The sequence below is a fragment of the Eucyclogobius newberryi genome, unplaced genomic scaffold (assembly GCF_026437365.1).
Source record: "Eucyclogobius newberryi isolate DKJ021-1_F unplaced genomic scaffold, fEucNew1.0.hap1 SCAF_12, whole genome shotgun sequence".
NCBI lineage: Eukaryota > Metazoa > Chordata > Actinopteri > Gobiiformes > Gobiidae > Eucyclogobius > Eucyclogobius newberryi.
In genome coordinates, this window is record NW_027315746.1 from 5,321,100 (window position 1) to 5,334,715 (window position 13,616).

At 41.9% G+C, this 13,616-nt stretch overlaps 1 protein-coding gene across 1 annotated transcript; it reads right to left on the bottom strand.

Annotated features, from left to right (window-relative positions):
* Positions 1-2,093: 2,093 nt before the first annotated feature.
* On the bottom strand, positions 2,094-7,422 carry LOC140355646 (protein lifeguard 1). Its single transcript, XM_072440307.1, has 6 exons — positions 7,406-7,422; positions 5,962-6,350; positions 5,260-5,460; positions 3,752-3,880; positions 2,704-2,847; positions 2,094-2,615 (listed from the first exon to the last, which is right to left on the bottom strand). Exons 2-6 carry the CDS (start codon positions 6,337-6,339, stop codon positions 2,481-2,483), a joined length of 987 nt encoding a protein of 328 aa, XP_072296408.1. The 5' UTR covers positions 6,340-6,350; positions 7,406-7,422; the 3' UTR covers positions 2,094-2,480.
* Positions 7,423-13,616: the final 6,194 nt, after the last annotated feature.

A 13,616-nucleotide genomic window follows, 5' to 3' on the forward strand; every position in this document is an offset into this window, starting at 1 on the left:
ATGATTATGTTCTGCTGCTAAAGCCAAAATATACTCATAAAATTCAAAAGAGCAGCACAATTCTTTGTCAAAATGTTGTCGAACTTTAACATTCTTCAAAAATCTGTGTAAAATACTTTAAAGGTACATTTTTAGAGCAGTATTTCAAAACTTACTTGAGTATTTGTTTAATTCTGTATCTGTGCTTTGACTACAGTGACAAAAGTGAGTACTTCCACCACTGTACGAGACAGTGGTGGAAGTACAGTGGTTTCTAACTGACCATAAAAGTGACCTTCAGTGCTGAGGGCTCCTGGAATCAAACCAGACACCTCCTGATAACGTGCCAAACGCTCTGCCACTGAGAGACTCCCAAAACACCAACTCTTAAACTATGATTGGAAATATACCCTACAATAAAGAAAAGTTTCTTACCTTGATTTGTGAGACAGACCAAAGCTGCTCACAAAAAAAGATATTTCACGACAGGCGAACACACTTTGTTGTTGTTGTTGTTGTTGTGGTGTTACTTTTAATGGCGGTCGGCAGCCAACTGAAAAGGCTTAAGCACTTATGGCCACCGACTAGCTGTATGTCTTATTCTTTAGACTTTACTCTTTCGATTTCAGACTTTATTCTTGTTGTTGTTGTTGTTGTTGTTGTTGTTTATGGCAGTTGGAATCCAAGTGTCACATTAGCACCACCTACTGTAGCTGTACGTCTTTGACTTTAGACTTTGTTCTATAGAATAACTAAAGTCGACTGAACGCAGCTCGTTAAAAAGCGTCTCTAAAGTGAGGTTCTAGAACCTTGGCCTTGATGACTCTGACTCACTGACACACTTACGCTCGTTGTGTCAGAACGATATCGCGGTCGGCTCGTTTTTTCGGGATCCATCATCAAATTTGGGATTTCTCCCTATTTCTCAGTGGCGGAATGTTGGTGATTGGCGACATAATCGCTATAATAACATCATCATCATGGCGCCACATCATCGTCATGTCAACTACAGAATATGGTCATGCATTATGCAGTCACTCACAATGGCTTCTTGTCCTTGTACAGCATTTAGTTATTTTTCTTCTTCTCTGGTGTTTAATGGGGTTTGATATCCAAGCGCCATAAAACACCACCACCAGCTGCAGTTCTGCCTATGAGAGCGAGGACATCTGCTTTACACTATATATACTATATATAGTATATATATAGTATATATAGTATATATATAGTATATATACTATATATACACTATATACTATATATACTATATATACTATATATACACTATATTCTCTTTAGACTTTTCGTCCTGCTGCTTCCCCCATAAACAGTCTCTACATTTAGTACGACTTTATTCACAGAGACATTCTCTGATTGAAGCCGCACAGTAGAGAAAGAGGCGTGTCCTTGTTTTGTTCAGTGTGTGCCACATTTATTCCAGCTCCATAGAGGGCGCTGCTGAGCAGTTTTTGATATTTTTAATTTGAATGTTTTGTTTTGAAAATTGGGAATAATGTCCTGTACCTTTGATATTTTGTTTCCGTCACAGATAATGGCTGTGTACATGTTCCCACAAGTCTAAAACAATTCATGTTTATTTTTAATAGAAGCATTATTACACATCAAAAAACGTTTTAAAATAATACACCAAACATATTAAAAATTGTCCATCTGTAACTGCACATGTGCCTCTTTCCATTAAAACTGTTACAGATGTCAATAGTTAGTTGGGTTCCACCCAATATGGCCGACTTCCTGTAGGGCGTGGTCTTATTCAAACGTTTACATGACATGATCTGTTTTTTGGGTACGTTTCCACATGTTGATGGTTGTTGGGGCCTGGCTCCCATGGGCCCTGTGGCGGTGGAGCTACTGAGGAAAGTGCGCAGGTGTATTCAGTCCGGGTGGAAACAAGTTCATACAGTTTATGTTCCGGAAAAGAACATCTATTTGTAACCTTTTATCAGACGAAATGCATTCATATATTGTAAGTTGTAATTCACCTTTTGAGATTCCCACAGTTGAATGAAAGGATATATATTCTAAATAAATAAATAATAAAGTTTATTTTATAATTGTATTTTTAATGGCCATTTGAAAAAAAGTCACAGATGAACAAAAAGTCACAGAAAATACCCTTTTCCATTTGTACACTTTTTAAACGTCTTAAACACAGGAGTAACATTCAAAGAAGCTGTAGTTTGACAAAGCAGTACTACAATAACATTGATATTATATTAAATATGAACTGAACCACACAATGAATTATAAATTATGTAAACATTTTTCATTCTCGTGGAGCCAATCAAACGCCTCGTGTGTCTCAACCCAAATATAAACTTCATGCATCATTTTGGTAAGTTTCTGTCTGATTTAACCAATCACAGTGACACGTGGCGACGTCAGAGGAAACACCAGTATTTGTTAATCGTGTGAAATGTCCTGATGAAACATGAACCAAAGACTGTGGGTTCTGTTCTTCTGTTGTGAAATGAGCGGCTTCATCTTCGCCCGAGCAGGTAGAGGAAGATGAGGATGATGTCCAGGTAAATCATGAGCGCCGCCGACACGTAGTCTTCTGGACTGACGCCGCGATTCATGGTTCCCATCATCAGCTGGACATCGGCCATCAGGAACTGAGCAGACGGGTCAATAAAGCAGAAGAGGACTTTTAGGGAGGAAAGGAAAAGGAATAATGAAAATGAGATGAGACGTGCTACACACCAGAGAGAAGAGCAGGGCCCCCAGGGCCCCGTACGCCACCTGAGCCATGTGCGAGTAGTAAAAGGAGGAGAAGACCCCGAACATGAGCAGGTCCACGGAGAGGACGAGGAGCAGCCCGTAACACACCGTGAAGTCGTACCGGCTCTGCACAACACACCGCCAGCTTTATATTTACACAAAGATATTTAAATACATTTATGCTCATTGTTTTTGTATGAAACACTATTAAAGTATGTAAAGATTGACTCTGTAAAATGTAAACGCCCACATTTGTACAAGTCTGCGTCTGTAAAATATATATGTGTTACTCATCCTGACAACGCCCCTGCACGGACTGGGAAGATGACTGACTAACCAACTAACAAACAAACAAACAAACAAACAAACAAACAAACAAACTAACTAACTAACTAACTAACTAACTAACTAACTAACTAACTAACTAACTAACTAACTAACTAACTAACTAACTAACTAACTAACTAACTAACTAACAAACTAACTAACTAACTAACTAACAAACAAACTAACTAACTAACCAACCAAATAACCTGCTGACTGACTACCTAACCTACTGACTACCTAACTACCAACTACCTAACTAACTAACTAATCACTCACTCACTCAATAAATTAACAAACCAATCAACCAAGTAACTATCCAAATAACCTACTAACTAACTAAATAAATAAATAAATAAATAAATAACCAATCACTCAATAAATTAACTAATCAACCAACCAACAAACTAACCAATTACCCAACTGACTAATTAACTTACTACCTAACTACAATTAACTAACCAATTAACTAACTAAATAATCAGTCAACCAACCAAGAAATGATTGAACTAACCGATCCACTAACAAAATATCTAACTAATTAACCCTCCAACTAACTCACTAAGTAATCAACCGAGCAATTAACGAACAACTAACCAACCTGCCAACAGAATAATTAACCAAGTAACTAATTAACTAACCAATTGACTAACTGACAAGTGAACCTAACTAACTAGGTAAGTGACGACGAGGTGAAGTGTCGGACCTGGACAGAGTACGCGATGACGGCCAGAGAAATGACCAGAGTGGCTCCCATGGTCAGGACCACGGTCACTGTGTCGTGATACGAGGCGATGGTCCCGACCATGTACGACAGGCTCATGGTCACCAGCACCTGAGGGCCAATCACAGAGGAGCAGTCACAGAGGGCCAATCACAGAGGAGCAGTCACAGGAGGGCCAATCACAGAGGAGCAGTCACAGAGGAGCAGCCACAGGAGGGCCAATCACAGGGGAGCAGTCACAGAGGGCCAATCACAGGGGAGCAGTCACAGAGGGCCAATCACAGAGGAGCAGTCACAGGAGGGCCAATCACAGGGGAGCAGTCACAAAGGACCAATCACAGAGGAGCAGTCACAAAGGACCAATCACAGAGGAGCAGTCACAGAGGGCCAATCACAGAGGATCAGTCACGGATGGCCAATCACAGAGGAGCAGTCACGGGAGGGCCAATCACAGAGGAGCAGTCACAGAGGGCCAATCACAGAGGAGCAGTCACAGAGGGCCAATCACAGAGGAGCAGTCACAGAGGGCCAATCACAGAGGAGCAGTCACAGAGGGCCAATCACAGAGGAGCAGTCACAGAGGGCCAATCACAGAGGAGCAGTCACAGGAGGGCCAATCACAGAGGAGCAGTCACAGGTCTAAACGTGTCTGTAATGAGACTATTCCAGGTCCAAACAGAGATATTGAGCTTAAAGGACCAAAAGGTGGAACCAAAACCCAGTAAAAGTGGGTGTGTCCTCACCAGGAGCAGTAAAAGTGGGTGTGTCCTCACCAGGAGCAGTAAAAGTGGGTGTGTCCTCACCAGGAGCAGTAAAAGTGGGTGTGTCCTCACCAGGAGCAGTAAAAGTGGGTGTGTCCTCACCAGGAGCAGTAAAAGTGGGTGTGTCCTTACCAGGACCAGTAAAAGTGGGTGTGTCCTCACCAGGACCAGTAAAAGTGGGTGTGCCTCACCAGGAGCAGTAAAAGTGGGTGTGTCCTCACCAGGAGCAGTAAAAGTGGGTGTGTCTTTACCAGGACCAGTAAAAGTGGGTGTGTCCTCACCAGGACCAGTAAAAATGGGTGTGCCTCACCAGGAGCAGTAAAAGTGGGTGTGTCCTCACCAGGAGCAGTAAAAGTGGGTGTGTCCTTACCAGGACCAGTAAAAATGGGTGTGCCTCACCAGGAGCAGTAAAAGTGGGTGTGTCCTCACCAGGAGCAGTAAAAGTGGGTGTGTCCTGACCAGGAGCAGTAAAAGTGGGTGTGTCCTCACCAGGAGCAGTAAAAGTGGGTGTGTCCTCACCAGGAGCAGTAAAAGTGGGTGTGTCCTGACCAGGAGCAGTAAAAGTGGGTGTGTCCTGACCAGGAGCAGTAAAAGTGGGTGTGTCCTCACCAGGAGCAGTAAAAGTGGGTGTGTCCTCACCAGGAGCAGTAAAAGTGGGTGTGTCCTGACCAGGAGCAGTAAAAGTGGGTGTGTCCTCACCAGGAGCAGTAAAAGTGGGTGTGTCCTCACCAGGGCGAGCAGGTTCCACGGGTGTCGGCGGCTCACAGAGGAGCAGAAGCTGAGCGGGACGACCACCACGAGGAACACGATGAAGGCCGAGACATAAACCCAGATACTGTCCTGGACCAGCGCCTTGACCGTGGACGAGAAGGTGAAGACGCAGACCACGCTGAAGGTGAAGAGCAGCTGCAGGAACACGATACTGAACACCTGCAGGGACCAGGAGAGCGGAGGGAGCGGAGGAACCAAGGACCAGCAAAATGGAGAATAAACACGGATTAAAACGGAACTAAAACAGAACATTTATGAGGAAACTGAGCTAATGAAGTCAAATCTGAGCTAAAGCGGGGCTAATATAGGACAAAAACAGGTCCAAACTACATAACTACAAATCAGGACTAAACCAGGACTAATGCAAGAACTAATCTTGGACTAAACCAGGACTAATATTGGACCAAACCAAATGTAAAACAGGACTAAATCAGGGGTAAAACAGGACTAAACCAGGAAAAAGCTACTTTAACAGGGCCAATAATTTAAAACCAGGACTAAACAATGACAAAAGAAGATAAACTAGAACTAAAAACAGGACAAAGAACAGGACCAGAACAGACTAGCATTTTGTCACAACTAAACCATTTCAAACCAGGATTAAAGGACTAAAGATGACAAATCTAGATCTCTATGAGCACTATGAACCAGGGACTTTACCTTCCTGACAAAAGCCCTCCTCACGGTTTTGTCATCAAAAGCAGATGTCGTGAGAGCAGCTTCTTCAGCGCAAACATCTGGGTTTAGTCCAGGCTCTGGAAAGTTCTGGTACAAAGCTGGTTCTCCTGGTTCTCCTGGTTTCTCTGGTGGGAAAAAAGCTGGGTTCACAGCGGCGTAGGGAGGAGGAGGTTCAGCCACGGGGAAACCAGGGTCAGAGCCAGGACCAGGACCAGGGTCAGAGCCAGGACCAGGACCAGGGTCAGAGCCAGGACCAGGAGCAGGAGGTGGAGATGTTTGGGTGGATGGTGAGTATTGTGGAGTTGTTGGAGGCAGAGCATGGACAGCAGTGTCCTGTCCAGCTACCACAGGGTCAGACATGGTTTAAGAAACTAGAAAGAAATACAGGATTATGGTAGTAATTATGTTGCCATGGTTTCAATACTCACTAACTTCACTGTAAGTGTAACTTCTCTGGTGGAGAGTCTGCATCCTGCTTGTCCCTATGGAGATGTTATTGCTTTGTCTGGAATGTTCTACAGTTTGGCTTTTTTTGTACATCTTCTTGGAGACAAGCAGGTGATGTCACCAGGCCAATTTCAGATCAGATCTGCGGAGAAGCGAGCTCTCGCACAGTAGAAGTGTGGCTCCAAACCTCTTCTGCATAAAGCTTTAACTGAGACTTGGCAAGCCCCCCTTTCTTAAAACCTGGTACCCGTGTTCCCCGGTACCCGTGTTCCCCCTTTTCTGAACGGGGGAACTACGCTAATACTAGCATAGGCTACTACTTCAGGTTCCACAGCCCCCATAGTTGTGCATAAATGTCTGGTTTTACTGCATAAAATACAGCAGCATATAAGCCAAACCCAGGTCTCAGGGAACCTCGCACCTGGCTAGCTCAGTGTGTTAGCTCAGTGTGTTAGCTCAGTGTGTTAGCTCAGTGTGTTAGCTCAGTGTGTTAGCTCAGTGTGTTAGCTCAGTGTGTTAGCTCAGTCTTTCCTGCAGAACAAAAGTCTCTGGAAACATGTTCAAGACGTTACAAAACATGAGAATACTTCAGCAAAGGACATTTGAGTGTTTATAAAGGGACGTGTCTTTATGCTAACGCTAACTCGACCACGGAAACGCAGAGCTGCCAATGGTGCTTGAATAAAATTGGTCAGTAGAACTTTTTTTGGTATTGTATTATCATTTTTTTTACCATCTGGAAATAGCCCGATACTATTGGGTTAAAACGTGAACAACTGGCAGCACTAAGTTTCCATTTTCTACTGTATTAATCATTACATTTAAAAGTCTTTAGTGTAAAATGTAATAGTTTTTTACTTTGTATTTCAATAAATGTTAGCATTAGCTGTGAGAAACGGTTAGCTCAGAATTGACTGAATTGATTTTAAATGGAGTAATGAATAAAACGAATGAGAAAGTCATTAATACAGTCACTTACCTCCACTGAAAACAGAAAACGTGTCACACAAACTCACTAAAATGAGGAAGAAACGTGGACACTTTGCACTTATGTGTTTTTGAACTTCTCGTTTCTCAACGTCGATTCTCACACCGAGAGAGAACCTGTCGCCGTGGAAACTCCAGCGTTGCATATTTGGGCTGAAGACGGTGAAGAAACACTGAATTTACAACATCACTTACAACATCTATAGACCGTAAATGTATGTGAACATCATCCGCTAAGTTCCAGTTTGTGAAGACAAGTGGAAAATAAGAGTTTAAAATGACAAGAAACAGAGCAGAGTTCAACAGAATCCCTCTGTGATGTCATCAGTGCGACACGCCGCTGAAAACAGACACTTCACACTTAACTGACACTTAACTGACGGTTTGAACCATCATTCTAAAGAGCGAAGTCTGAAGAACGAACACGACACGGACAGCTGTGTCCTGCAGAAGTTCTCTGACCACTCTGCCATCATCGGCCTCATCACGGACGATGATGCGGAGTACAGAGGACTGGAGCAGGACTTTGTGGACTGGTGTCAGCGGAACCACCTCCTCATCAACGCGGGGAAGACCAAGGAGATGGTGGTGGACCAAGAGGCTGGACAAAGCTCCGTCCTGGGCTGTGCTCTGGAGGAGGTGGGGGACAGAAGGGTCCTGGCTAAACTCACATCTATGCTGGACCATGAGTGTCGCCCCCTGCAGGACACTCTGTCCGCTCTGGAGAGCAGCTTCAGTGACAGACTGATCCACCCTCGCTGTGTGAAGGAAAGGTTTCACAGGTCTTTCCTTCTGCTGCTGTCAGACTTTACAACAAACACTGTTAGTCCTAACCATGTGCAATACTGACTTCTTCATGTGCAATACTGTTTTTTCAAAATTCTCTGTCCATATAACATCTGTAAAAAAGAGCGTCACTATTGTTATTATATAGTATAAGATAGTAGAAAAAGCTTCAGTTGTAGTCACCTGGACTCAGTTAGAAAAAATAGACGTTTCGACTCTCATCCAAGAGTCATTGTCAATAAAAGAATTTAGGTCGAGAACTCCGATATTTATACTATTCAGTGGTAAGTCCAGCCCATTGGGAGGAGCCTGCCTGAAGAGGAAAGAGTCGTTTGTTTCAACAGCATCAGGACATTTAGATGCTAATCAGGTACTCAGGGTGGGTGAGCCAGGGTCTCACAAAGACAAAGGGGAGACTAATAGCCCATTTAAGGGTTGAATAGGCTCGGTAGATACCAAGAGAGTAAGTTTCTGTTGAAACAAACAACTTCAAAAGTTATCCGTTATTTTGTTATTTACGGCTGTAACTACTTTGTGTTGCAACACTGGAATTTCCCCATTGTGGGAAAAATAAAGGCTCATCTTATCTCATCTTATGTGGATGTTGGCTGTTGTTTACGGTCTGGTTGCTAGGTAACAGTTGTCATACTTTACAAAAATGATCAAATCGGGGTCAAATCAACAGCTTTGGAAATAAGCGTGTGCAAACTGCTGAATTAATTTGAAATAAAACTCGTTAAAAATGAAACGCGCTTTGCATTTGTCACACATTTATTGTAAAAAATACATATAAAAACAGTTTTGAGACATACAAAAGCTCGGAGCTTAGAAACGGCATTGAACTGACAAAGACCAAGCCATTTCTCGCATCACATATTTACATTTCAATAAATAAAACTCAAATATTTGCAATAATAAACCAGAGAAAAGAGGGAAAAAAAGGCAGATTGTCCATTTACCTCAGGGTTGCAAATACCGCTGTAACATAAACAACAACAACTACTACTCGTCTATAAAACATTTGGTGGTTTTGGAAACTCCGGAAAGTCTCGAAAACCCAAAGTGAAATCGTCGAATCGCTCGCGTCGCTACGATCGTTTTGTGTGGCGAGTTAGAGGTATTGCACCACAGCGAAACAGAAAAGGCCAAAGAAAATGCCAAAGTAAAATGTGCGATTTTAGGGCCGTTTACGCAAAAATGCATTTATCTGCTCTGAGACTTTGTTTATTGAAGATTTTTGTGCAGGTTTTAGGTTATAAAATCGGTGGCAAATTCATTTTCCCCACGTCCTGTAGTTTAATTTACTGTTTTGTTATTGTTTTTGAGCCATTTAAATAAAGTTAGGCTTTTTTAAAAAACATTTTTTCCCCCTAAACTTGCCCATTTTTACTGTGCAACATAAATTAAATGAATAATGTTGATTTTAAAAGAGAGATTTAAGTTTCAACACGTTAGTTTCATTGAAGTGGTAGAAGTCCAGTTTTAGACCTGGTTTAGACTCAAACTAGGCCTGGATTAAGCATGATTTATTTATATTTTTTAGAATGGGTAGAGTTCTGGAAAACTAAAAATCACAAAAATACCGTATTTTCCGGACTATAAGTCGCTCCTTTTTTCATAGTTTTGGCCGGGGTGCGACTTATACTTATATTTATACTTAAACTGCAGAGCAACTTATGTGATATTATATTTCATTATATTTTTCTTCTCTATTACGCAATTCTAGGCTGGTGCGACTTATAGTCCAGAAAATACGGTAAACTCTTGGTTAAGTCGTTGCTTTGACCTAGTTAGACTGATTGTTTCTACTAAAATGTATCAAAAAGCAATAGATTTCCTGAAAATATTGCTTTAAATTAAACGGTATACCGATTCAGGAATGTTTCAGCGCTTCTTCCCTATTGCGAGATAGGGCCATACGCCCCAGTGGTCCACGAATAAAGAATTTACCCCCGAATTACGGTGTCATTGAACTTTTTCTTTTTTTGGTTGCATTTTTGTGTACGCGGCCCCGGTAAGATTGTCCATTTATTTACTAAAAACCACCGCGCTTTCACCCAAATAAAATACAAAAAAGCAAAAGTAAACCAACCTCCAAGCCAAAAGATACAACATCAAAATTCACCACAGTTTTTGAACATCGACGCTTCTTCCCTCGCCGCCGCCTCTCAAAATGCCCGTACACAATTTTGGTATTATTTATGTCATATTTCACAATGAAACTCCCTCCTTGTCACAGAGTACGAGGAACATGCAATCAAAGGCTCCAGAACCAATCAAGTCAGGGTTTGGCTCGTATATGCTCGTTCTAAAAAGGTGCATCATGTATATTTATGTGTATTTATGGCAGCTTCATGTACCAACTCTGCCAGGAAACAAAATTGGTTCAGATTTTCATTCCCGTTCCGGTGTTTGGCCGAAAAGTGAGATTATTACAGTAGTTATAGTTAAAATGTCTACAATAAATTAGCTTTTTTGAGTTCTTATAATTAACCTTAATAAAGCATGAACAAAGACTTAACTGTATCAGTATTATTAAAGCATTTGTCATTATGAATTCAATCTATGTTCATGTTTTATCAAGGCAAATTTAAATATTATATAGTGTTGCTTTTTTAAATTATTTTTTTATTTGTAGGTGTAGGGTGAAATTTGGTCCACAACTTATATCATCCATTTTGGGTTAGGGTTTTAGACCTAGACCAGTTTAAACCTGGGACAGTCCACTTTAGAGCTGGTTTATCCCCAGTTTAAACCTGGGACAGTCCACTTTAGACCTGGTTTATCCCCAGTTTAAACCTGAATAGTCCACTTTAGAGCTGGTTTATCCCCAGTTTAAACCTGGGATAGTCCACTTTAGAGCTGGTTTATCCCCAGTTTAAACCTGGGATAGTCCACTTTAGACCTGGTTTATCCCCAGTTTAAACCTGGGATAGTCCACTTTAGAGCTGGTTTATCCCCAGTTTAAACCTGGGATAGTCCACTTTAGAGCTGGTTTATCCCCAGTTTAAACCTGGGATAGTCCACTTTAGACCTGGTCTATCCCCAGTTTAAACCTGGGATAGTCCACTTTAGAGCTGGTCTATCCCCAGTTTAAACCTGGGATAGTCCACTTTAGACCTGGTTTATCCCCAGTTTAAACCTGGGATAGTCCACTTTAGAGCTGGTTTATCCCCAGTTTAAACCTGGGATAGTCCACTTTAGACCTGGTTTATCCCCAGTTTAAACCTGGGATAGTCCACTTTAGACCTGGTTTGTCCCCAGTTTAAACCTGGGACAGTCCACTTTAGACCTGGTTTATCCCCAGTTTAAACCTGGGACAGTCCACTTTAGACCTGGTTTATCCCCAGTTTAAACCTGGGATAGTCCACTTTAGAGCTGGTTTATCCCCAGTTTAAACCTGGGATAGTCCACTTTAGAGCTGGTTTATCCCCAGTTTAAACCTGGGATAGTCCACTTTAGAGCTGGTTTATCCCCAGTTTAAACCTGGGATAGTCCACTTTAGAGCTGGTTTATCCCCAGTTTAAACCTGGGATAGTCCACTTTAGACCTGGTTTATCCCCAGTTTAAACCTGGGATAGTCCACTTTAGACCTGGTTTATCCCCAGTTTAAACCTGGGATAGTCCACTTTAGACCTGGTTTATCCCCAGTTTAAACCTGGGATAGTCCACTTTAGAGCTGGTTTATCCCCAGTTTAAACCTGGGATAGTCCACTTTAGAGCTGGTTTATCCCCAGTTTAAACCTGGGATAGTCCACTTTAGAGCTGGTTTATCCCCAGTTTAAACCTGAATAGTCCACTTTAGAGCTGGTTTATCCCCAGTTTAAACCTGGGACAGTCCACTTTAGACCTGGTTTATCCCCAGTTTAAACCTGGGATAGTCCACTTTAGACCTGGTTTATCCCCAGTTTAAACCTGAATAGTCCACTTTAGAGCTGGTTTATCCCCAGTTTAAACCTGGGACAGTCCACTTTAGACCTGGTTTATCCCCAGTTTAAACCTGAATAGTCCACTTTAGAGCTGGTTTATCCCCAGTTTAAACCTGGGACAGTCCACTTTAGAGCTGGTTTATCCCCAGTTTAAACCTGGGATAGTCCACTTTAGACCTGGTCTATCCCCAGTTTAAACCTGAATAGTCCACTTTAGACCTGGTTTATCCCCAGTTTAAACCTGGGATAGTCCACTTTAGACCTGGTTTATCCCCAGTTTAAACCTGGGACAGTCCACTTTAGACCTGGTTTATCCCCAGTTTAAACCTGGGACAGTCCACTTTAGACCTGGTTTATCCCCAGTTTAAACCTGGGATAGTCCACTTTAGACCTGGTTTATCCCCAGTTTAAACCTGGGATAGTCCACTTTAGACCTGGTTTATCCCCAGTTTAAACCTGGGACAGTCCACTTTAGAGCTGGTTTATCCCCAGTTTAAACCTGGGATAGTCCACTTTAGAGCTGGTTTATCCCCAGTTTAAACCTGGGATAGTCCACTTTAGACCTGGTTTATCCCCAGTTTAAACCTGGGACAGTCCACTTTAGACCTGGTTTATCCCCAGTTTAAACCTGGGATAGTCCCGTTTTAGATGGTTCTTGTTCACGTACATGTTCCAAATCACCACGTCCATCTCAAACTCCACCACAAGAGGGCGCCTCCCGTTTACACAATGCACCTTTAACATGAGCCAGGAAACACCACCCTCGTCCCACACCAGCTCCTGTGTCCGTAAAGGCAACCAGCACGCAGAAAGGCCAAAGAAAAGCTAACACTTAGCAACAGCAAAGCTCATCATGAAAACTAGTATATTATCATTGTAAAATCCTAAATAAAGGGCTCAAATAATCCACTTTGTCTCCGGAAACACACGCAGACACACGTCAAGTAAACATGCCCCAAAACAAATCATAAACGCATCGGAAATGTGAAATAAATGTGAAAATTGGGCTGAAATAACAATGAAGAAAGAAAAAAAAAAAAAAGAAAAAAAAGAAAAAAATAATAAATCGCTCGCAAATTTTTCACATTTTGTTTTGGAAGAGTATTAACGCTAGGAAAAGTAATTTGATTCACGTCGTCTCCGTTAAACCCGTTTGTGTGTTTCGATTTCCTGTTATAGGCGCCATTTTGAGGACTTTTGACAAGCTCCGTCCACTTCGAAGCCTCTTGTGGCTTCGGAAGTAAATTTCACATTTGTTTACCCCATAAAAAAACATCTAAAGTGTGAAGCCACGTGGAAACTATGGTCCAAAAACAATAAAAATAACACCTTTAATTCTGTGAAATATTGAAATAACTGTGGTTTATGACGTTAAAGAAAAATATTTGACCGTAAAGCTGATCAGCCCCAATAAAAGCCTTCAAACTGTCAATTTTAATCATTTTTTGGACAGTGAATTGGAAAAATTACCCTGAAATTTACTTCCAC